We start from the raw sequence: 22111 nt of genomic DNA on the forward strand, positions 1-22111 counted from the left end.
ATTTCTGATGATGAGGAGAGATCTAATTGGAGTGATTTCAAGGCCATTTAGATGTTTCATAACCTATAAGACTGGAGGTGCTGATCTAGACACTGTCCAGTTAGTACATGAGCCTACTGAGGAGGGGAAGAGGAAATCAAAGATTAAAAATTCAGCAGCCCATATGTTTACCAAGGGAGAGATAAAGAGGGACCAGCCATTTTGAAAATATAGGAATAAGTTACAGCATCACATAAGCTAATTAAATTGACACTTTCAAGGGGGAAATACACACAGAGAGAACTCAAGGAAGATGAGGACTAAGTAAAGAATTGGAGGATAAGAAGGCCATTGGTAACATTCTAAAGTACAATTTCAGTTTGGTGTTGGGATACAAACTAGACTTCCCCCTCACCTGCCTCAAGAGCTTTGTACTTCTATTATAATAATATCCATTATAATTCCTTTTTAATTTTCTTATAGTGGTTTTTATTGGTTCCTTTATTTCTATTTTCATTTTTGTTCTGTTATTCTTTTTATTTAACTCTCTCTCTGTCTAGGAATTTATCTTATTTTGCTACACAAAGTAGCCCATCTGCTGTCATTTTGAACCTGTGGGAAGCTCGGCATCAGCATGATGGTGACCTTGACTCCCTGGCCTGTGCCCTTGAAGAGATTGGGAGGACACACACGAAACTCTCAAACATTACGGAATCCCAGCTTGATGAAGCCGACTTCAACTACAGCAGGCAAAATGGACTCTAGTCCACTTCCTCTCAAGAGACAGAGTGACGGTCAGCTTCGGGACACATGCTTTAAATGGAAGAAGGAGGCAGCTTTCTGCCAGTGGTATTTGGGGAATTCAGCCTTCATTTATAACCAGTGAGAATCTCTGGTTGAAGAAACTGAATTTAATATAGGTAAAATATATTAGTAGGGAAAAGTACAAGCTCTCTTAAACAAAAGAGGGCTCCGCTGTCCTCTGAATCCATACTTGGGTTAACACTTGATGAACTTCTCAGACTTAAGATGGTAAAGGATAAAAGTGAAGGCATAACTAGACTGAAGTAATTGGTAAAAGATGAGCTACAATAAAGGCAGAGAATAAGTGCATGTTTTGAAACAGGTTTTTAATGATGTGCCCCAAAGGACCAGTTGATTCTGGTACCAGATTATCAAGATATTTCCATTACCTGGAATCTGTGATGTTGGCAATCTTACTAAAACTTGCTTTCAGAAGTGAAACAGGGTTACCAACTCATTTGTATGACTCGAAAAACATCAAGGAGGGCATTTAGAATTTAGAACCTGAGTACATCACACCAGCACCAACCAACCACTTATCTATCCTAGCCACTAAATAGAAACAAGATCTAGAGAGGTAAGATAGACCACAAATGAGTTTTGGCAGTTTACCCCACCTTCATTTTCTTCAAATCTACCCACATTTCCCTTCCTTACCCATTATAGTAGAGGAGGGGTTTCAAGGAGCATAGACTTTTCAATGTAGAAATTTCCTTTTCCTAACTCAACAAAGAGGACTATCTCTATTCTCAGCTAAGCCATTCAAATTGCAGAATGTTAGTAGTACACAGCTTATTACATGGATTTAGAGACAAGAGAGGTTAAATTAGACCCAAGGAAACATGAACTGCAGATGCCACAGTCCTCAAATAAGCTGTAATTTGAGGGTGCAGGTGTTTATCCACATCCCCAACATTGTTATTCTACAGGAATAAGGGGGTTTTACTGTACTTTCCAATCCAGTTCTTGACATTTTCTAGCCTTTTGGGACTATGTTATCACCACATCTCTCCATAGGGCTATAATTCCCCCTCCTTTTGCCTCTTGGGAAATTAGCAGATAGCCTTTGCTCTAAATGATATCTGAGTAAATAGACCTCTACCACAATGTCCTAGAAACCATATGCATTGTTCGGGGAGCTTTCAAGCTCTGATAACTTGACCTCACCGAGGATGCTTTCTCTATGGCACCATTAACATGCTGCTTTATGTTTTAAGTAAGAGGCAATGATACCGTAGAAAATTGAAATCCACAGGTAATTCATGACCCTCATCGTCACACTTTACTCCATCTTTGATCCTATTTAACCGTTTTTGACAAGATGTCAGGGTAGACTAAAGCTGAAACGCTCTGCTCCTGCTCATCTTCTGGTGGATGTGTTAATTAGCTGTCCACAACCAAGGCCCTAGGTTAACCACAAGGCTGATCAGTTACCTAGAGGTTGGCTACATAGGAATAAAATAAAAATAGTCAGGAAATGGGGGAGGTGGGGAGTACCTGGCACTGGGGATATGAGCAATTTTTTTAACAATGTTTTTGTAGAGCCCATGTTTTATAAAAAAAAAAAATGTGGTGAATTTCCACCTAAGGGAAAAGACCTAAAGATAGGATGAATTTATGATACCATGGGTAAGGGGCTGGAGAACCCCTGAAGGTGTTGGCCATTTCTTTAACTAATATGTGGTATATAGGGTATGGTTCCCTATATCTGATAGAAGCCTCTGCTACGTGAAATTCAAAAGCATCTTGCTTTTCTCAGGAACCAAAGGCATATTACATAGAACAAACAAATCCTCTTAGAACTATCAAGCATATTTTCAAAATGCCATATCGAGATCACAGAAACATCATTTTGCTAGTGTTTATTCCTTCTAGGGAACAACAGAGAGAAAGCATGAACATATACATCATTTGACATCCCTGATATAATTTCTGAAAGAGAAAGAAGTGGAAGTATATGGTCAATCACCCAAAGTGAACTTGAGATTAACTGGCCTGGGTGATATGCAGAAAGAACCTGCATTAACTGTTGAATAATTAGAAGACACGTTATAAAGATTATGTTAGTTTCCCTCTTGGAGGATTTTTGTTTTAAACCATCCTACCCTTATTTCCTCTTCCCTCTAATGGGCCTCATAATTGTTTTATCTATTCTGTGAATCCACACAGATCCTTTTTAGATTTTTGATAAATTTCTTATACTTTAAAAAACAGATGAAAAAGTTTAATGTTTTCTCTAGAATCTATCTAGTTTATTTTTAGAGGTTGTTATCTACCCCTGAGTGTTTGGAATTTCCTTCATGGACTTTTTATTTTTATTTGGGTTTTATAAATGCACTTCACCATCATATCATATTGAGTAACAATTGAAGCAATTTACAATGATTCACCTCTGATATCAGCCCAAGATTCAAATCCATATTTCAGCCCATTTTGTTCCCTCCTTACATTTCTCTTAATTCTGCTAGGATCCCACATACAACTTCTACAGAGATGCATGAAATTCTGTGACCATTTCATGTCAGGATTGTTTGAATCCTATTTTGCAACAGAATTCCAAAAAGAATCCAGGCTTGTGAGATTTACAAACCAAAGTGTGTGGGTGGGTGTGGCAGGGAGCATAGAATTGCAGAACAGGTGGACTAAACTGACAAACTGTGGGTACTCACTGTGACCCAAACCCTTGAATATTTGCCTGTCAATACAAATTTCCCTCTTGAAAGAGATTTGTCATTCCAAGCCCTTACTTTAGAAGTGTTACTGTCCTAATGCGAAATGAATCAAGAAATTAAAAGTGCCCTTTAATACTTGGTAGGCTACTTAAAGTTTTTACAAAATAGCCTACTTAATGCCAAGTCTTTTTGTCCTCAAAGGTATTTATGTCTAATAATCATGCTTTAAACTTGACTTAAAGTCATGCCACCAAAATGGTACACTTCACGGCTTCACCAGACTGCAGCACCATCAAGTTAATTTACAATTTTTACAACATTGCTTGTGCAGTGTTTGTAGTTTACACTAAAATCCTTTAAGCCAAAAGAAGGAAGCTTACTCTATGGATTTAAATGCAAACTTCATTTACCGATGCAGAAAGTCTCATAAAACTCAGATGCACTCTCACAAAAATTTTATTGGCCTTTTTGTAAGACATGAATAGGAATTGACACAGTTCTCTTTAAAGAGGGGAACTTTTCTCTATTTTTTATTTTTTTTATCTTCAACTGCAATGTTATCCTTTGCCATGTCCCTCTGTTTTATTGTGGGGTTTTGTTTTTGTTTTTGTTTTTTCAGTTGACTTTGAGAGGGGATATTAAGTTAAGTGATTAAAACAGGGTTCTTTTTGGATTGAAAGTTCTAGATTTATTGCAACTACTTTCCCTAAAAGACATTCTCAACATCAAGATTTGATAAGCAAAGGTAGAATGTTATAATGGCATAATTGGTCTTGGATAGTATTCTCCACTTGCCAAACTTCTGGCAAATCCACTTGTGAATTTCAAAATGTCATAAAATCTTTTGATGTGCTTTTGTCTTTCTTTTTTGCCATTTTTCTCTTGAATTTCTTAGTCCCTTTGTAAAGGTGTTTAATAATATAGTTAACAGATGTGTTGAAGGTGACATTCTCTCAGAAGTCTTTGTTCCAGATCTGTGAAGGTCACAGGAACCATGAAGGAGCTGAGAGATGTGCTTCTCTGGCCCACCCACTGTGTGGCAATTTTCATTCATTTTCCTCATGAAACATTGCAAAGTTCTGAATCCTTAGTAACTCCCATCGACTGGACCAGAGTCCACATCCATAGCAAATGGGAGAGCAAAATGTGTCGGACAGATAGTGACAAAATTTTATTAGCACTTGGGTGTTAGTGGCCATAGCTCTGTATTTGAAAATTGATGCTTTAGCCAAAAGCTGAATGACCACTGTTTCCGCAGTTTCCACTGTTTTGTCTGCATAGAATTTTCCTGAACTACACGCAAAAATGTATTTTGTCAAATGTCACAAAGTGAAAATGTTGCTGATTTTAGACGTGTTGCATATTCTGTGTTTTTACTTTCCAAACTCTTTCAAAAGCTGCAGTTATAAAGCTGTTTGGCTGTATTGACAGCATGTGGTGTTTTTTGCAAAAGCAGTTCTAGGAGAGCCAGTGTCTACCATGGACTCCTCACATCCCCACTCCAGGGTTGTTCACAAAAACCAAAATGGCAATTTGTATGCTGTCGTTTTCAAAAAGCAAAAGGGGATGGAAATCAGACCTGGCCATTAGTCACTAGTGTGTAGTACTGTGATCTGAAGTAGGAAATTTAACTCAAGTAGAATAATTGTGGTTTTTGAAGCAGCTACTTTGCTTTTTTCCTTTTGCTGTGAAGATCATGGATTTGGAATGTCCTCATGAGGTGGGCCTAAGACAATAACATTAAACTTCATGTCTTAGAGCCCACCCTTCATCTGAACCCAAAGATTAAAATAGGCAGTAAGCTTCATATTTAGGCCTGAGTTTAAAAATGTCCTCTCCCACCCCTAATACTGAGTTTGTCAGGGGTATATGTCTTTTTTTCTTTCTCCCCCCCCCCCCCCAAAAAAAGTTATAGCCCTGAATTATAAAATATGTTACTAAATTTGATAATGTAATTCTTTGCATGAATGGAAATGTATGTTAAATACTCTTACAAAAGGCATGATTCTAATGAAAATGTCCTTTTGCCTCAAATTATGCTAAGCCCAAAATGTATTTCACTATTTCAGACATATACAAATTCCAAAATTAGACAAATGATACAATTCTCGTAATATTTGATATAGTAGGTAGAGATTTAACTGTGATTCTATATTGAATCATGATAAGGAAAGATGATATTTGAGGGAGTTTGTAAGCACAATGTCATGCTTTAGGGCCCCAATACTGAGTTACAGACATTACAATAAAAAATAGGCCTAAGAATTCTAATATCCCTCCATTAGGGAGGTCTGATGATGCTGAAGGGAGATCAGCCCTTGCCAGGGGCTTCATCTAAGTCTCATCTCAATCTGAAACTCTCTCCAAGGCCCATCCTAGATTATGTCAGTCGTTTCCATTCAAAACTTCTCTGCAATAAAGTGGATAAAATTCAGTCTGTGGAAACTTTCTGGTCAGGAAAACAATCATCTTTTCTAAATTAGAATAAAGACTGACTTAAAAAGTCCCATTCTTCATAATTGATTCTAATTGGTACATGCAATCCAGTAAGTGTTGACCCAGAAACATCCTAAATATAAGCAATTAGAGAAAAATTGGCATATTCTTTTAACCAAAACTCAAAAAAAAAATATGACTAATTATTTATCTCAATTTCTGTATGGGAGAATTTCAAAACATTTTATTTTGTTCTGTTTATTTGGGGAAGGTGCATGGGCGGGGAGGGGGAGGGTGTCTTTCAAGTGATTCATACCTCAACCCCATACCACTCTCAACTTTTATTTGACGTGTTCAACGCCAACAAAAACAAGCAAACAAAACAACAAACTGAATACTTAATTTAACATGAGGCTGAAGGAGTGAGCAAGCCAGAGGAGAGAGTTTGAATAAAGCATGGCCTTGGCTTCATACCACACTTTTTGTGCCTTGTATTATCAATGTAAATTCTGAATGTTGTACAGTAAATACTTGGATGGACTTCTTAGAAAAGGCTGCACTGGCTTCTTTTTCAGCACATGTACATATCTATAAATATATATACATATATATTTGGTAATGCCAAACAGCTGTGTTATATTGTATTGAACAAAATGGACGGTTTGGATGTTTTATGTAGAGTTTGCAAAAAAAACAAAAAACTGGATGGTTACAGACTTTTCAAGATAAATGTACAGACGTAAATTCCTGCTTACCAGTTATTTATGAATAAAGAGTCTTTTATTGACATTTTAGGATACTCCATGAGTAGAACTCTGAAATACCAATGAGGACCCCTCTCTATGTACCTCCTGCCACATCTGGGCAGGAGCTGGAATGCCCTTCACATCAAGGACAACTTCCAAATACCTGTTAATATATTGGACCTAATTTCTCCTTCTGGCCTCAAGAAGGAGAGCCTATGAGGCTATGGAAGCAAAGATGAAATTATCATTTTACATGCCCACCTCACCACAACACCCACATTCACAACTTTCTTAGAATATAGTTTTGTGGACTCCGAGATAATCCTAGCCATACCATTACTGAGATAACCATTCACCTTATTCCTCAAAATGTGTGGGTTATTTCTACAGACTGCAGAGAAAATGTTCTGCCTCTCCATGGGAAAATATTAAGAAAATAAGTACATTTCAGGTACATCTTCACTGATTCAATCTGTTTGAAATGGTTTTTAAATGCTGGAAGCACCCAAGAATTCAATAACTACGAAGTGCTGGTCAGAGCCAGTTTAAACAGTATGATCTACTCAAAGGTGGTTTCTGATCTAGTTAAATTAGTGGTTATAAGTTAAAAGATTAAAAATTGCTTTAAACCAGTATTTTCCAGAATCTTTTCTTAAAATATCATTTCCATAGAAAGATAACAGGATTGTTTTGTATTTTTGTTTTTGTTTTCAAATTAAGCTTGGAAAGCTATGGAAAATGAAACACCATTCTCTAACCTAGATTTCTGAAACCCTTTATTTGTATGCTGAATCTAATATTTATGATGGTTCTCCAAAGAGGGGAGTATATGCAACATTTACTACACTTTTTTTATTATATAATTTTTTTGGATCATCATGTGGAACTAGTAAAAATGGGTATGAATATCCACAAAGTAGCTGTGAGTGGTTCCAACTGTTATTTCTGACCACTTTAAGTTATGTAGCACTGTAAAGCTGATTAAGCATATTTTAAAGTTACTTGTAAAATGAGAATTGGTTCTAACTAACTAAACTAGTAAATCACTATGACTAGGCAGAACCAAGTTGAAAATTCAGAATAATTTGGATAGAACAAATAAACTCAATTTGAGTTGGTCAAAATAGATTTTAACTAGAAAAATGCTGTGACTGACATAAAGATCCAGCCATAACTAGTTCATCCAGATGAAAAATTCACAGATCAACTTGAACCTGTAATAAACTTTTCAAAATAATTTTTAAATATTTTTGTTTAAAAAGTATTTTATCTTGTTAGGAACTGATTTTGAGTGGATTAAGGTACTTTGAACTAATTTATGTTTGTTCTATGTAGCCAATATGTATTAGAATATGATCAAACTTATTCTGATAGGGGTTACTTATTCATTAAAAAAATATTTACGTAGCATTACTACATGGTAACAGAGTCTGGATCCAAAGCCTGACTACCAGTTGGCATTTGAGATCAGGCAAAATACTTGACATTTCTATTTCATCTATAATATAGGGATGATAAAAGAAATTTAGATCATTTACAAAGTTTGAAGATTAAATGAAAAACAAAAAAAAAGTGAAGCGCTTAGCATGGTTCATAGTAAGCAACCAACTGCCTCTGTAGCTTGCCTTATTTTAGAAAGGCAGTGTGTATAGTAGTTAACAAAATGTATTGGAACAACACATGCTGGGGTAGTAATCCTGAGTCTGCCCTTCTCTGAATACATGACTTCAGCCAAGAAACTCTTTATCTTTACAAGGAGATGATCATATCAAGCTCACTGGGCACAAAATAAATGTTCAAGAAACAGTATACAGTACTGTTCTGCTTATTGATGAAAATAGCTCTGAGAAATGTGTCCGTAGGCAATTTTGTTGTGTGAACAACACAGAGTGCACTTACACAAGCCTGAATGGTATTAGCCTACTACATACCTAGGGTCTATGGTGTAGCCTACTGCTCCTAAGCTACAAGCCTGTGCAGGATGTTACTGTACAAAACAACATGAAACTTAACCAAGTACAAGAAAAACAGAGATACAATCAAGAGGCATGGTAAATGATCTATGAGGTTGCTGCAGGCATAACATACAAACTGTTTTAGAGCAAACTTATTTTTTATAGTAGTCCATGCTAAAATCACAATCAAAAGTATAGTATAGTAAATGCATAAACCAGTAACATAGTCATTTATCATCATTACCAAGTATTATGTACTGCACATAATTGTATGTGCTATACTTTTATACAACTGTCAGTGTAGGAGGTTTGTTATCAACAAAGGCATCACCATAAATATGTGAGTAAGGCGTTACGCTAAGATTTCTTTATTGTAGGGCCTCTCAAAGGTCTGTACATAATAGTTGACACTTTTTGAATCGAGTAGTCTGTCCTTATCGAGGGAATATTTTCAAAACCCCCCAGAGGATGCCTGAAACTGGGGATCATACCAAACCCTATACATACTATGTTTTTTCCTATACATAGAGACCTACGATAAAGTTTAATTTATACTGAGGAAAGTGAAATCACAGACAGCAAGCAAGACTGTGGATAAGGAGAGCAGGGAACTGGACTTTCAATGTGCTAGGTACTTTACATGGATTTACTCATTTAGTTCCCTAGCAACCAAATGAAGTCAGTACCATTGTTACTCACATTTTGTAAATAGGGAATCTGAAGAAAAGAGAAGTTATGTTAATGTGCATTTTTAATCACTCAGCCAAGGCTATTGTTTACAATATTTCTCAGATATTTATCACCAACTAACTCCTATTTAATGAGCATGGGATAACATCTCCCAGTTCACATTTGGGGATTCACTTCTCTAAAGATATGTAAGAGATAAATTGGGTCCTCCATCCTAAATAAATTTAGTGCAAATTTTCTTCAACTTCTTTTTTCTCATCAACCCATTTCTTTGCTCTATGTAGCATTTCTTATCTCTACACATATGGCAAGTCCGAGGCAACCTTTTCAACATTTTAATTCTTGCCTGTGAATGCTTGATTGAACCATGTTCCTCTATAACTAATTACAAATGCACCCTTAAAACTGATGAGAATGAGTTGTAAATATCTGCTCGATCTTATAAAGACTACTTCTAAAAGCTGGAGGCATCTTTACACATAATGAAATGACTTGTAACAAATAACCTTGCTCTCTGTAGGGTCAGAGAAAAATTCAATGTATCCCTGCTTTCAAAGGTGTGAGTGTTGGGTGGGTAAGATGCCATGCAGGAGCCCAGGGTAGGTAAGATGTCACAAACTGAAGAAGGTTTTAATCTTAGCTCTCCTGCAAATCAGTGGAGTCTCAGACAATTTTACTTTTTGAGTCTCAATTTCCACGTCTGTCAAATCAGTATCATGAATATCCTGTCCCACTAACTACATGTGGCTATGGCAAGGATCAAAAGAAATACTATGTGTGAAAAAAATAATATTGTAAAAGCCCTATGCAGGGATTTTAACACAAAGAAAATACACAATGCTATCAATTCATACTTTTAAGCCAAATTAATTGTTAAGACATGCAGGTAAAAATTTAAAGTGACCTATACATGTTCCTTCCCTTCCTCTGATCCATAGGTTCAATAATTTGGTTAGAATAATCAGAAAAACAGAAATGGTATTTTCTCCTAGAATTGCATCTCCAGAAATTCTGCTGGGGTCCAACCCCAGCAGGTCCAGGGGTCCCCAAAGGTGTGGACGGAGTCGGCGAAGAAGGAATGACACGAAGACAGCGTTCAGTTGATCAGCAGCCTAGCCAGGATCTCTAGCCAAGTTCTGGTTAGGATCTCCACCCAAGTTCTGTGTAGGATCTCCAGCCAAGTTCTGTGTCTAGGTTCTCTAGCCATGTTCTCTCGCTAGGTTCTCCAGCCAGGTTCTGTGTCCAGGTTCTCCAGCCAAGTTTTGTCACCAGGTTCTCTAGCCAGATTCTCCAGCCAGGTTCTATCCAGGTTCTCCTGCCAAGTTCTGTTGCCAGGTTCTGTCCAGGATCTTTTGCCAGGTTCAGTCACCAGGTTCTAATCAGGTTCTCTTGCCATGTTCTGTCCAGGTTCTGTAGCCAGGTTCTGTCTCTAGGTTCTTCAGCCAGATTCTCTCGCTAGGTTCTGTCTCTAGGTTCTGTGGCCAGTTTCTGTCCAGGATCTTTTGCCATGTTCTCTCACTAGGTTCTGTCTCTAGGTTCTGTCTCCAGTTTCTGTCCAGGATCTTTTGCCATGTTCTCTCCAGCGAAGTTCTGTCTCTAGGTTCTGTGTCTAGGTTCTGTGTGTAAGTTCTGTCTCTAGGTTCCTGTGTGTAGGTTCTGTCTTCTTCTGTCTTCTAAGTTCTGTCTCTTTCTGTCTTGTAACATCTGTATTTATATCAGTTGATTCAATCCTATCAATCTCTATTACAAAGGTTAGGGCGTTTCTTATCTCCATTCCAGGGAGTAAAGATTATGTAGCTTAAGCATGATTGTTCATAGTTAAAGTGATTAATTACCCGCCTGGCACTTAGTTAAGAGGTTTTATTCCCTCCCTAACTTCAGGGGAAACAACCTTTCTCAGAGAGGAGACCTTGGTTAAAACACATAGTGCCAAGAAGGTGAGCAAACATATTAAGAACAGTATGCCATATATGCCAGGTCCCTTGAAACAGCAAGTATGGACCGGCTCCCGGCAAATTCCCTCTTTTTTATTTTTTAAAAGCAGGCATTAAAAAGAAAAACCCGAAATGCTCTCTTGTATCCATTTTAAGAGTAGGATTGGTGCTTTCCGCTATTACCTGAGTCCTGATCTATCACCCCAGGGAGAGCTTGCCAATCCTGCACTTTCCCGGGGTGGAAAGGCTGCAGTGGGGTTAAGGATGAGGCTCCTTGGGCCTACCTTCTCCCATGCCTCTACATTTACCTTTCCGGCACCTTTCCTTCCTCAGAAAAGTATGGACATATTTCTTGTATAAAATGTTCCATCTGACTGGGAGCAACCTTAACTCCTCTGCTAGCAAGCATATGTGTTAAAAGATCAATACGGAGTCTTTTTTCTTTAGACTCAGTATGGCACATCTTAATGTAAAGATCAATACAGAGTCTTCTTTCTTTGGACTCAGTATGGCACATCTTCTCAATCTAAGTTCTGTACTATCCACCTTCTTACCCTACTTATCCTCTATAGGGGGGTCTGCAGTACCCTGGTGGAGTCCTATCCGTCCCGAGTGTGGGGTTCTCAATGGGGCGGTGGGGTGGGGGGGGCTTACCTAGGGGAATCCTGTTCCAGGGCTTCCCAAAGGTGTGGACGAAGTCGGCGAAGACTATCCACCCTCTTACTACGGGGGAGTCCTATCCGTCCCGAGTGCAAGAGGGCTTACCTAAGGGTCCCTGTTCTGGCGCCAGATGCTGGGGTCCAACCCCAGCAGGTCCATGGGTCCCCAAAGGTGTGGACGGAGTCGGCGAAGAAGGAATGACACGGAGACAGCGTTCAGTTGATCAGCAGCCTAGCCAGGATCTCTAGCCAAGTTCTTGTCTGGATCTCCATCGAAGTTCTGGTCTGGATCTCCAGCGAAGTTCTGGTTAGGATCTCCAGCCAGGTTCTGTCCAGGTTCTCCAGCCAGGTTCAGTCACCAGGTTCTAGTCAGGTTCTCTTGCCATGTTCTATAGTCAGGTTCAGTCCAGGATCTTTTGCCATGTTCTCTCGCTAGGTTCTGTCTCTAGGTTCTGTTGCCAGTTTCTGTCCAGGATCTTTTGCCATGTTCTCTCCAGCGAAGTTCTTCTGTCTCTAGGTTCTGTGTAGGTTCTGTCTTCTAAGTTCTGTCTTGTTACATCTGTATTTATACCAGTTGATTCCAATCCTATCAATCTCTATTACAAAGGTTAGGGCGTTTCTTATCTCCATTCCAGGGAGTAAAGATTATGTAGCTTAAGCATGATTGTTCATAGTTAAAGTGATTAATTACCCGCCTGGCACTTAGTTAAGAGGTTTTATTCCCTCCAGGGGAAAATCCAGGGGAAATTCAGGGGAAAATCCCTACCTGGGGAAACAACCTTTCTCAGAGACCTTGGTTAAAACACATAGTGCCAAGAAGGTGAGAAAACATATTAAGAACAGTATGCCATATATGCCAGGTCCCTTGAAACAGCAAGCATGGACTGGCTCCCGGCAATCCAAGTACTTTGAGAAAGATCATCAATATCAGTGTGCTCTTGACATCATAAATAAAAAATTATATAAAATGCTAAGGTCAGCTACCATTTTGTTGTCACTAAAAGGAGAGTTAACACTTCTTTTCTGGCTTTTATGGGCCCAAACTATCATTTCTTTTTATTGTCCTTTATATTCTTGACCACAAACAAACAAACAAACAAACAAAACCAACTTATTGTTTGATTTTGCATTGCATTCGCTTACTAGTTTACCCAGGTCTTAAATTTATTAGGAAATAATATTTAGTGACTGTCTACTATGTGGGAAACACTATACTAAGCAACAGAAATAAACAATGAAAAAAAGTTAAATACCCCACTGTCACAGATATTTCATTCTTCTGAGAGGAGACAAAGAGTAAAGGTTAAATAAGTGAAATATAAAGTAAATTAGACATGGGAAAGAGGAATAGGGTTTCAGGGGTATGATTCCGGTTATATATCTTTTTTTTTTACTAGATGGAGTATGGAGAGGTAAAGCCTATTTAAAGTGGATTCAAGAAAAAATGTAAAGAGAAAGGGGAGAAAGCAAGGAAAATCAGTTCATTTGAGGAGCTTTATTATAAAGGAGAGATTTTTAAAGGAGATGAGAAAGTGAGATTCTTGAAATAGGGATTGTGGGGAGGAGTATTTGTTGTAAACATGGTTTATTTGGGGGTTTCTGAATCTTGGCACTATTAATATTTGGGGCTGGATAATTCTTCTTGTGAGGGGCTGTCATGTCTTATGCAGGATGCTTGGCAACATATCTAGCCTGTACCCACTAAATGCCAATAGTGCCTACCAACTATGACAATCACAGACTTCTCCAGACATTCCCAAATACCCTCTGAGAGCAACCAAGGTTGAGAACCACTGGTCTGTAATGTGTTAATAGGTCATAGTAAGTAGCTGAGGTAGGGTTAAAGGTAAAATCACTGGAGTCAAAATTCAATGAACTGAGAGAGCAGGGAGGTAGAGGGATCATCTGTATGTATGCTGAAATCTCCAGAATTAAAACAGAATATGGCCATGGCCGGTTTGGCTCAGTGGATAGAGCGTTGGCCTGCGGACTGAGGGGCCCCGGGTTCGGTTCCAGTCAGGGGCACGTGCCCGGGTGGCGGGTTTGGTCCCCAGTGTGGGGCATGCAGGAGGCGACCGATCAATGCTTCTCTCTCATCATTGATGTTTCTATCTCTCTCTCCTTCTCCCTTCCTCTCTGAAAACAAAGACACACAAAAACAGGAGCATGTTGCATAGATTGGCAGTGAGCCAGAAGCTAACTCTTCAATGAATAATAGGAATTGACTTAGTATCTGTGGACTATTGCAACCAGGAGAGCCAGTAGCTGGTATCATCTCAAAATATGAGCATTAAAAGTGGAAAATTTTAGGGAAAAGATAGTCAGTCTGGAAATGGCCATGAAAAGGAAAGAGAACTCCCAGCCACCTCTGGTGGTACAGCAAGTTTAGGAGAGGAAGTAGTTTCTTTAAAGAAGAGCCAGGTTTTAGTAAAAGTAATGAACAAAAACAAAAATCAGAAGTAAGGTTTTTGGTGGAGGAAAAAATTCCCTCTACCCTGTTTGGGTCTCCGGCTAGGCTAAGAATTAAACCAACATAAAGCAGATTAACCAGAGAAAAGCATACAAATGTTATTGAATATTTATGTGTACATGGGAGCCTTCACAAGAGAATGAAGACCCAAAGGAATGACAGAGCTGGAAGCTGTTATACCTTTCAAACAAAGAAAGAATAAATATGTGAAGAACTGACAAGACAAAGGGGTTTGGGCTAGTGGTGGTAAATAATGAAGTAACAAGGTTTCTTTATCCAGTCTCTGGGCTCTACGCTCTGTCTCTGGGGTTAAAAATCTTATAGGGTAATAATAGATACCCTATAGGATATTGACAAATTTTAGAATAAACAATAAATGGATATCCTAGAGTGCAATAAAAATGTAATATTTATGATTATCTTTTGTAGAAAGTAGAAATCAATTGTATCTGAAAAAAAATTCATTTGCACGGCTATGGATAAATATCATGTACCTTACTTCCAGTTTTCTAGTTTAACTTCTCCCTCGCTAAGGAGCTGTAATGTAAGCAAGTCAAAGAGTACATCCAAGGGACAGTCCAAGGAGCACACCCCTATGGAATCAAATAATCCCTAGGTCAGTTAAACAACACCCAACACTTAACTGAAAAGACACTCAGTATTTTCTTTTGTCGAAGTTCAAGCATTTGGCAACTTGGTAATACTAAATGTACATTAGTTCTCAACAACTTTCCAAGTCACTGTTGTCTGCTTTTCTCCTTCTGTCACCCCAAGAATTGGCAGGTCTGTTTCCCTTCTTTACCACCAACATCAGTAACTCAACATCTGAAGTCATTAGGGGAAGACAGAAGTTGCTTAGCCTCTCCTACTATCTCCATTCTTGTCTACACTAAGCCATTGCCAATCCTAAAATTGAGAACTGTTTTTTTTATAGTAACTTTTCAATGGTGGGGTCAGGGGTGAAAAAAAAAGTCTGTTTCAGTGTGTGAGGCTCCATCCATCGCTGACAAGTACAAATTCCCCTCCTTTTGTTTCTTTCCTATTTTACACCCATTTTCAATATAATTAGCCTCAGAGGGACTTAATATTTGTCTTTAAATATTTCAAAGTCTGTCATATGGAAGACGGATTAGACAAGGGCTGCCTGGTCCCAGGTGAGAGAACTAGGACCAATTCTGCAGAAACTACAGGGAGACTGTTAAATCCCTTACAGCAAGGCTCCTTTTCAAGGAGCTGCCCAAATCTGGGAGGAGCTTTTCAGGAACCTTAAAAAAGCTTCATGGCTTTCACTGAGACAAGTAAATAGTGTTCTCTTTGTTGACACTATTTTTTTACTTTGGAGTAAGCCCTTTCCTCCTAGGCTGCCACTAGGATTTTTTTTTCTCTTCCCCTTCAGATTGAGGTTCTTGTTTCCTCCCACTAACCTGATCTTCGTTCCCTAATCCAGTGATGAGCAAGGTTGTTGGTAAGGTAGAGTGTAAACTACAAGGCTCTGTTGAAACTACTCAGCACTGCCACTGTAACAGGAAAACAGTCACAGTGCAATCGTCAACAAATAAGTGTGCCTGTGCTGCAGTACAACTATTTATGGACACTGAAATTTGACGTATGTATAATTTTTATGTATCACATAATATCACATTTGTTTTGTTGTTTTTTCAATAATTTTAAAAAAACTTATTTTTTGTAATGTTTTTGTACATTTTTATTGATTTCAGAGAGGGAGAGATAGAAACATCAATGATGAGAGAGAACCATTAATAGGTTGCCTCCTGCATGCCCCACCCTGGGGCATCCCAGGCATATGCCCCAACCAGTAATCAAATCATGACCTCCTGGTTCATAGGTCCATGCTCAACCACTGAGCCATGCTGGTTGGGCTATTCTTTTTTTTTTTTTTTTTTTTTAATCCTCAACTGAGGACATGTTTATTGATTTTAGAGAGAAAGGAAGGGAGGGAAGAAGAGAAACATCAGTTGTCTCCCATAACCCCAACCAGGGATCAAACCTACAACCTAGATATGTGCCCTGATCTGGAATCAAACCCGCAACTTTTTTGGTGTAGGGGACCACGCTTCAAACAACCGAGACACCTGGCCACGGCTTAAAAGCTATTCTTAGTTCATTAGTCTGTGCTTGGCAGGTAGCAGCCTGAATTTGGCCTGAGAGCCACAGTTTTCCAATACCTGCCCTAGCCTCTCATGGTAACTTGTCAAAGTCCACATGCCATCTATTGACATCTCAAAGGAGATCCACTAGGCTGAGAATCTGCTGAGCTTTGGGGGCAGTAAAAGGCCTAGGGCTCAGTCAGAAGGCTTTATATCTCAATGTTTTTTAAATCTAAGTTGATAGTTTTATTAAGTGGTTCCATTTGAAGATATTTTGTTGGTGTTTGTGTTTTGAAAAAACTACCTAGAACAAAAGTCAGAAACTCAAGTAGGGGAAGTAGAAGCAGAACTGCCTTTGTTAACAAAACCCTGAGACTGTCACATGGTGAAAGCGGCAACAGTTCCACTTTGGTCAGAGAAAGCTTCACTGGCATACACTGCTGGGCAGTCTCCCTCACAGTAAAGTCTGACTGCTCAGACACCACATTATTGCCTTGTAAAACCAGAGCATCCCCTTCTATTAGTATCCATTTCAGGCTTAAAGTATAATAGGTTATAATAAAGACTCTCTTTATAAGATAGTTTAAAGATTATTTCTCAGTCCATTTGTTAGCACTTATGTCAATACTGCCAAGGCAGGTCCCCAAAAAGGTAGTAACAAAAAATTCCAATAGTACTTAAAAGATTCCCTCAAAGGGAGGTTCTGGTGACAACTTTTCAATGTGGAGAAAGCAATAGAAAGGAATTTCTAAGTTACTTATCTCTACTTTTCCCTCTATGTTTCAATACGTGAGGCTTCATCCATTACTGACATGTATCAATCCCCCAACTTTTCATTCTGTTCTATTTTTTTCCCATTTTCAATATAATTAGACTCAAGGGAACTTGATATTTGTCTTCAAATATTTGAAAGTCTGTCACATGGGAGAGGGATTAGACCAGGGCTGCCTGGTCCCATGTGATACGACTAGAACCAATTCTACAGAAACTACAGGGACACTTTTTAAAAAAATTATTCCTGCCCTGACCAGTTTGGCTCAGTGGATAGAGCACTGGCTCATGGACTGAAGGGTCCCAGGTTCGATTCTGGTCAAGGGCATGTACCTTGGTTGCGGGCACATCCCCAGTAGGGGGTGTGCAGGAGGCAGCTGACAGATGTTTCTCTCTCATTGATGTTTCTAACTCTCTATCCCTCTCCCTTCCTCTCTGTAAAAAATCAATAAAAATATTTTTTAAAAAAATTATTCCTTATAGTGAGCATCATTTTCATAGAGCTGTCCAAATCAGGGGTATTCTCAGAATTTCAAGTCCCTAAACATATTCATACAGAGACTACTATTGGAAGGGATTTTGTAAAGAAAATTCAAACATCCTAAAATAGTTGATCTACAAGTTCTAAAATTCTATGAGTCAGTAAGTTGCTGATTATTATAATAATAGCAGCTCCATTGTTTGACTTCTTCATATTATCAAATACTGTACTGGAATCTACATACTTATTTAATACAATGATGAGGTCTATGCTATTAGTTTCTAAAATTTTATAAATAACTATACCAAGGCCTAAGATGTTAAGTAATTTGCCTTAAGTGACACAGCTGGGAAATGAAAGATTATAGATTTGCATCCAGATCTACTTGACACCAGGGTTCAGGCTCTTAAAACTAGGCTGCTTCTTAGTAGTGGTGGAATGCAATGAGCTTTAAGGACTTGATCTGTGTTCCATGGTAGTTTGTAATCTAAGGTAGACAAAAGTAAAGGATATAGACTATATGCATGGGATGCCTTACAGCTGTTAAAGTGAATGTATCAACATGTATGCATCCCAAGAACATGTTGAGTGAAAAAAAGGTTACAGAACAATATGTACAATACTACAACATTTGCAAAGAATTTCAAACATACAAAATAAAACCACAAAATTACTTAGGACATTAAGATGTAAACATGCGTGGGAATAAGATATATCAAATGAAATTAAAATAAATAAAATGAGGAAAAAGACTGAAATTGAAGAAAGTTGAGTCTTTAATTATACATCTGTGTGACACTTTGGTTCTTTAAAAATAGAAACATTTAGTTTCAACTTAATGATTGGGAAAAACTCCCAAAACCTAGAACAAGAGATGTAAAAATTAGATAAGAAAGTATAAGCAAAGTAAGGAATTAAACTTGGAAATTTATATTCAAATAATAGCAATCTCAGAGAGAATAAATAAACATTAAAGATGAAATTGCCAAAGGATTTTTTTTATATAAAATGCAACTCGAATGGCAGAGCATAACATAAATTGAGAACACTTGTGAAATACTTAATTAAAGAAAATGAAAGATCCACAATTGGACATACTACTTTGATATTTCAAAACACCTCAGATCCTATTGAAGTCCTTAAATGTTTCCAGAGTAAATAAGAGGAAAATAAGTAAATAAAACACATGAGAAAGAATATCACTGTACATCTCTATTCTAAGGGAAATAATTTAGAATCTGAAATCCTATAACTAGTCAAGCCATCACTAAATGTCAACACACAGAAAGACATTTTCAGACAGAAAAGTTCTTGAATTTTTCTTTTCTTAGGAAACTTCAACCAGATATGTACATGCAAACAAGAGAAAACTAGAACAAGATAAATCTAGAATCCAGAAAACAAAGATTCAAAACAAACAAGAAAGGGAATACTCCGGATGCTGGTGAAAGTCCCAGAGGACTGCTGTGCTTCAAGCTCAGCGAGCAACCAATCAAAGCTGGAGCAGGAAATCTGTAGTTTCCAGAAGATCCAGTAGGAAAATAAAACAGATAATACACCCGGCATGCTTGAACACAGTCAGGGCATATCTTCAAATCCATTAGAGACTTTGAAGATAAGTTTGTGATTGATACATAGATAGCTAAGCAAAATTAAATGTGATAATGAGATCTAAGGAAGGACTTAACATTCTATCAGAAAATGTGATTGTGATAACCTACATGGTTCAGCTGTGCATGATGTTTCATTGTCTCAGTAATATTAACACAACATTAATCTAACAAAAATGTGATAAAACTATTTTGAAAAAGAATATACCAAAATAGGGTATTTATGGATAAATGTAGTTGCATTGTATGTGCATGCCATTGTGTCTGTATGTGTGTCGCTGGGTGTATTGTTAAGTACTGCAGAAAAATGAGTTCTCATCCTCCCTTGTAGGCATTCAATGAAGAATATTTAAAGCTTAAAATATAATCCAATAAAGAGTAGCATAGAAATAGTATTTACAGATTCAGAAGTAAATATAAAAGAATAGCTTACAAAGTTGAAAGGAGTTTCCTCAGGGGATCAAGAATTAGGAGTGAATGGTACAGAGGGGAAAAAAACTGCCGTTTTTAGTGTAAGCTCGAAAGTACCATTTAACAGTTTAAAATTTACATGTATATTTTACTGTGATAAAGAAAGGGGCAGGGAAGAAATAATACACCAAAAAACAATGAGGCATTTTTATAAAAAGAAAAAGATTTCTTTGGCAAAGGCAATGTACAGTAGAAGGAAAGAATAAGTGTGTAATTGATGTGGAATGCCCCCAGTATGGATTTATTCACTTTAAACTGGAGAATGCAAAAAAAAAAAAAAAAAAAAAAAAAAAAGAACCTTTACCAATCATATCGATACATTTAAAAATCCTGATTAAGCTGAGCAGAAACCAGCATGAGGCCAAAGGTTCACCTTGTGATCGAGCATCTTTGCTTTTACAAGCTTCACTCATCGGGTTCAATGCCAAGCACACTTTTACAAACGCAATTAAAATTATAATTATCTTCAACATACATAGTGCTTGTAGGGTATGTTACATGTATTAAGCCTGATTGAAAATATACTATGAGTAGATGCTTTTTCTGGCACACAGAAGATTCAATACAAGTCAGATTAATGATGTAACATTACTTCAGGCTGTGGGAGCTGAGACAGGTCAGAGCTGGAGTAGCAGAAAGAAAGATAAATTGCCTAAAATCACATGGAGTTATAAACACGACCAAGAAACAGGACCAAGTATGTCATCATACATCAAACATCTCTGTGTTCTGAATTTTTTTTTCAATGGATTTCAAGCCACAGAGGGTGAATACTCACAATAGTCTGATCAAGAAACATGAGTTATACAAGGAATTAGATCATTCAACAAAATTACCTATGTTCTTTTCACTGTGCTAGGTTCTTTATGAAACAGAAGGAAAATATGATATGGTTCCTGCTCTCAGGAAGCATGTAGTCTAGTTAGGGAGATATGACTAGCATATCTACACTAATAAAAGACAAAGATGTTAATTGACCGTACCTTCGCTAGCCCAAGCCATGCCCACCAACCAATCAGAGCAACTATATGCAAATTAACCCAACCAAGATGGTGGCCAGCAGCCACGGAGCTGGAACAAGAAGGAGGCTTGGTTGCCCCGGAGATGGAGGAAGCCAAGCTTCCCGCCTGCGCTGGCCAGCTATGGCCTCTGCAAAAGGCAACAAAGTTTCAATTATAGAAGCTAAATAAATCCCAGATACCTGCTTCCAGCCAGCCTCCACTGGGAGCTTGGGTGGCTGGGGGCTGTGGCCAGCCTGCAAACAGTCATCAGCCCCTCACCCAGGCTGGCCAGGCACCCCAGCGGGGACCCCTACCCTGAAGGGGCTGTGGCCAGCCTGCAAACAGCCATCAGCCCCTCACCCAGACTGGCCAGGGACCATAGCAGGACCCTCCATCCTGAAGGGGGTGTGGCCAGCCTGAAAATGACCATCAGCCCCTCACCCAGGCTGGCCAGGCACCCCAGTGGGGACCCCCACCCTGAAAGGGCTGTGGCCAGCCTGAAAATGACCATCAGCCCCTCACCCAGGCTGGCCAGGCACCCCAGTGGGGACCCCCACCCTGAAGGGGCTGTGGCCAGCCTGCAAACACCCATCCGCCCCTCACCCAGGCTGGCCAGGCACCCCAGCGGGGAGCCCCACCCTGATCTGGGTCACCCTTAGGGCAAACCAGCCGGCCCCCACCCATGCACCAGGCCTCTATCCTATATAATAAAAGGGTAATATGCAAATTGACCCTAACAGCAGACAACTGGGAATCACTGGCCACTATGACACACACTGACCACCAGGGGGCAGACGCTCAATGCAGGAGCTGCCAAACTGCTGTGACGTGGCAGCTGCAGTTCTCGGGTGATGCACCCGGAACCAGAGCGGAGGGAGCTCGATTTCAGGGTGCGTCAACCGAGAACCGCCCTCTCACAATCTGAGATCCTTAGGGGGATGTTGGAGAGCCAGTTTCAACCTGATCCCCACAGGCCAGGCAGAGGGACCCCACTAGTGCATGAATCCGTGCACCCAGCCTCTAGCCCATTGGCTCCCCACCTAAGGTCTGGCTCCCCACTGGGCCTCTAGCCCATTGCAGAGGTCATGGGTCTGGCTTTTACAGAAACTTTTAGACTCAATTAGCTAAATGATGAGATGTGCAGGATCTACTGGCGGCGGCCCCGATGTCTGGCGCCCATGTTGGCCCATCTGCTTAATATAGATTTCCAGTGGAGATAGTGAATTTTCCTTCTACCACTCTCGGCTGGGAAACTGACTTCGGCTTCCCTCCTTCCAGGCAGACAGTAGCACCAACAGGCAACCTCCGGGGAGGGAAGGAGGTA

The 22111-nt window shown here is 39.0% G+C and overlaps 1 protein-coding gene across 6 annotated transcripts in view; it reads left to right on the forward strand.

Moving 5' to 3' along the window:
- UNC5D (unc-5 netrin receptor D) overlaps positions 1-6690 on the forward strand; it is a 515658-nt gene extending 508968 nt beyond the window's left edge. For all 6 annotated transcript variants that reach the window (XM_036301089.1, XM_036301091.1, XM_036301090.1 and 3 more), the window contains one exon: positions 540-6690. In XM_036301089.1, the coding sequence (XP_036156982.1) occupies positions 540-744 (205 nt within the window). In that variant the 3' untranslated portion in view covers positions 745-6690. The remainder of the gene's footprint in view (positions 1-539) is intronic.
- Positions 6691-22111: the final 15421 nt, after the last annotated feature.

This window comes from Myotis myotis, unplaced genomic scaffold, assembly GCF_014108235.1.
Source record: "Myotis myotis isolate mMyoMyo1 unplaced genomic scaffold, mMyoMyo1.p scaffold_m19_p_3, whole genome shotgun sequence".
Taxonomy (NCBI): Eukaryota; Metazoa; Chordata; class Mammalia; order Chiroptera; family Vespertilionidae; genus Myotis; species Myotis myotis.